The sequence below is a fragment of the Nanorana parkeri genome, unplaced genomic scaffold (genome assembly GCF_000935625.1).
Source record: "Nanorana parkeri isolate BGI_ZX_2015 unplaced genomic scaffold, ASM93562v1 scaffold214, whole genome shotgun sequence".
In the NCBI taxonomy this organism is placed as follows: Eukaryota; Metazoa; Chordata; class Amphibia; order Anura; family Dicroglossidae; genus Nanorana; species Nanorana parkeri.
This window is the reverse complement of record NW_017306482.1, coordinates 1,556,418-1,558,824: the sequence shown is the minus strand read 5'-3', so window position 1 is coordinate 1,558,824 and position 2,407 is coordinate 1,556,418. Positions and strand designations below refer to the sequence as shown.

The window sequence follows — 2,407 nt, the reverse complement described above, 5'->3', positions numbered from 1 at the left end:
ATACCCTAGTATGACCTCTAGATGGCGCTGATGATCATAGGAAATTTATACACATTAGTAACGAGATAGAATGTTACAATTCAAGAGAACACTGGAGAGAATAAGCATTTAAATTTAGATTGTAAGCTCTCATGAGAAGGGCCCTCCCAACCTCTTGTCTTGAAATGTATTGTAACTGTACCACCCGCCTTTATATTGTAAAGCACTGTGTAAACTGTCAGCACTATATAAATCCTGTATAATAATAATAATAATATAAATATAACCACTGATATCCCTGTAGTATCAATGGTCACATTTATATGCTCATTCCCTCCAGCAGGCACTAGAGTTGTAACATTATCAGGGTTATTCACAAAAGGGTGAAGAGTTTGGAGAAGGGCGGAGAAGTGAACAATCTAGGACAACATCGCTGATTTGGAAAAATTCTCCAATTCAGTTCCCTTTACAAATCGGCTATGTTGTCCTAGATTGTTCACTTCTCCTGCCTTCTCCACACTCTTCACCCTTTTGTGAATAACCCTGTGTATCTCCTAAATCCTGTGCAATAATAATATAAATGTAACCATTGCCATACCTGTAGTATCAATGGTCACATTTATACCCTTAATCCCTCCAGCAGGCCCTAGAGTTGTAATATTGAATCTCCTAAATCCTGTATAAAAATAATATGAATGTAACTTTGTTATCCCCATAGTATCAATGGTCACATTTATATGCTTATTCCCTACAGCGGTTCCCAGAGTTGTAACATTGTATCTTCTAAATCCTGTAGAATAATATAAATGTAACCATTGCTATCCCATAGTATCAATAGTTACATTTGTCTGTTCATTCCCTCTAGCTTTCCCTAGAATTGTAACCTGTATATCCTTGCTAACATGTATTTATTTCCCATGATCCTCAGCTCCATCTAGTGGCCCTATTTACTCTGTGGCTATGACTAAGGCTCAGTTCTGGGGCCAAAACGCATCAGATTTTGGTCATTGACTGTTTCTATGACCTTTTGGGGATTCATTGATATTATTGAACTGATGCTGTTTTGAGCAGGGGCGTCCCGAGGCCGGGTGTCACCCGGAGTGGAGACTGGGTGACACTGCGCCGTGACGTCATTACGAATGTGCATGACGTCACCACGTGCATGCACGATGATGTCAACGCGCATGCGCAGTCATCTAATTGATGCCTGCCGATGGCCATCTTGGTGATGGACGCCGGCAGAGAGAGGAGGGGACATTTACCCGGCTGGATGAGGAATGCCGCCCGGTCCCCTTCTCTCTCCTGACACTGTCGGGCTCTCAGTCCATGACCGAGTGCCCAACTTTTTAGAGGGGGTGACACCCAAATAACTGTCAGTCAATGGTGTCACCTGGGTGCAGACCACACCCCCCCGCACCCCCCTTGTGACGCCACTAGTTTTGAGTGCTGAGTCTATGGACTCATGTATTTGTTTCCTATGATCCTCAACTCCCTCTAGTGACCATAATGTGGTAGTTTTCCCATTCACTCTGTTCTTTATGAATGTGCCTATTGAAGAACATTCGACAAGAAGGGAATTTACACTAAGGACATTCTTAGTTTTTGCCCCATTGTCACAAAAGCCGTACATGCAGCTTTGCTGGATGAATAAGCTGTGCCATTTTTATAAATAGACCTCTATGTGTCCAATTATCGTTAGTCCAGATTGTCAGGAACAGACACCGAGCACAATGTCATCTTTTCCATTAGAGGGTTCACTCACTTTGATGATTTTAATTCTACATAGCTGGTGCACCGGCATTTTTTACATTCAGTACAGATCATTCGGCAGCCATGTTAAAAAGGAGAATTCCTAATCCTAATAGTGTACAGTGGTTGTTGTCCTGATTGAAGTTCTCATTATCTTTGTATTTCTCTGTATGATTTTGCTGTATTGATCTTGTTACATATTGTTTTCTTGTTGTATTATTAGCACAGTAGTGGTGGAGGATTTTAAGTAAAGCAGATAACACTGTTTAACATTGGAAGGTCCGGCTCTGGTCCTGCTGTGACTCTTGACACCCAGATTTCTATTAGTGTTTGTTCTGCTCAGGAGTAGTATTAATGGATGACTGAAGATTTGTCCATGGTAACATTGTCACTGTGCCTCCATGTAGACATATTTTTGGTCACTTTCCCATGGGCCCGGCTGTGGGGGAAGGCGCTATCTTTGTGACGTCCGCGGAAGCTACAGGAGGTCGTAGGCTCCAGCAGTGGCCGGAGTCGGCGCGGTTCTTGCAGCAGAGCTGTAGTAGTAGGGAGAAGCTGGAAGGTAACAGGAGGGGGAATATGTTATCTAGTGCGTCATTAATAAGTCAACCATCAACACATAGTCTGAAGACCACATTGGAAACAGTCCAAGCAAATAAATCTTGCGTTGGCCAAAGCC

At 42.8% G+C, this 2,407-nt stretch overlaps 1 protein-coding gene across 5 annotated transcripts in view; it reads right to left on the bottom strand.

Annotated features, from left to right (window-relative positions):
• Positions 1-1,944: 1,944 nt before the first annotated feature.
• Positions 1,945-2,407, bottom strand: part of PAX8 (paired box 8) — a 35,159-nt gene continuing 34,696 nt past the window's right edge. For all 5 annotated transcript variants that reach the window (XM_018555800.1, XM_018555802.1, XM_018555801.1 and 2 more), the window contains one exon: positions 1,945-2,283. In XM_018555800.1, coding sequence (XP_018411302.1) covers positions 2,207-2,283 — 77 coding nt within the window. In that variant the 3' untranslated portion in view covers positions 1,945-2,206. The remainder of the gene's footprint in view (positions 2,284-2,407) is intronic.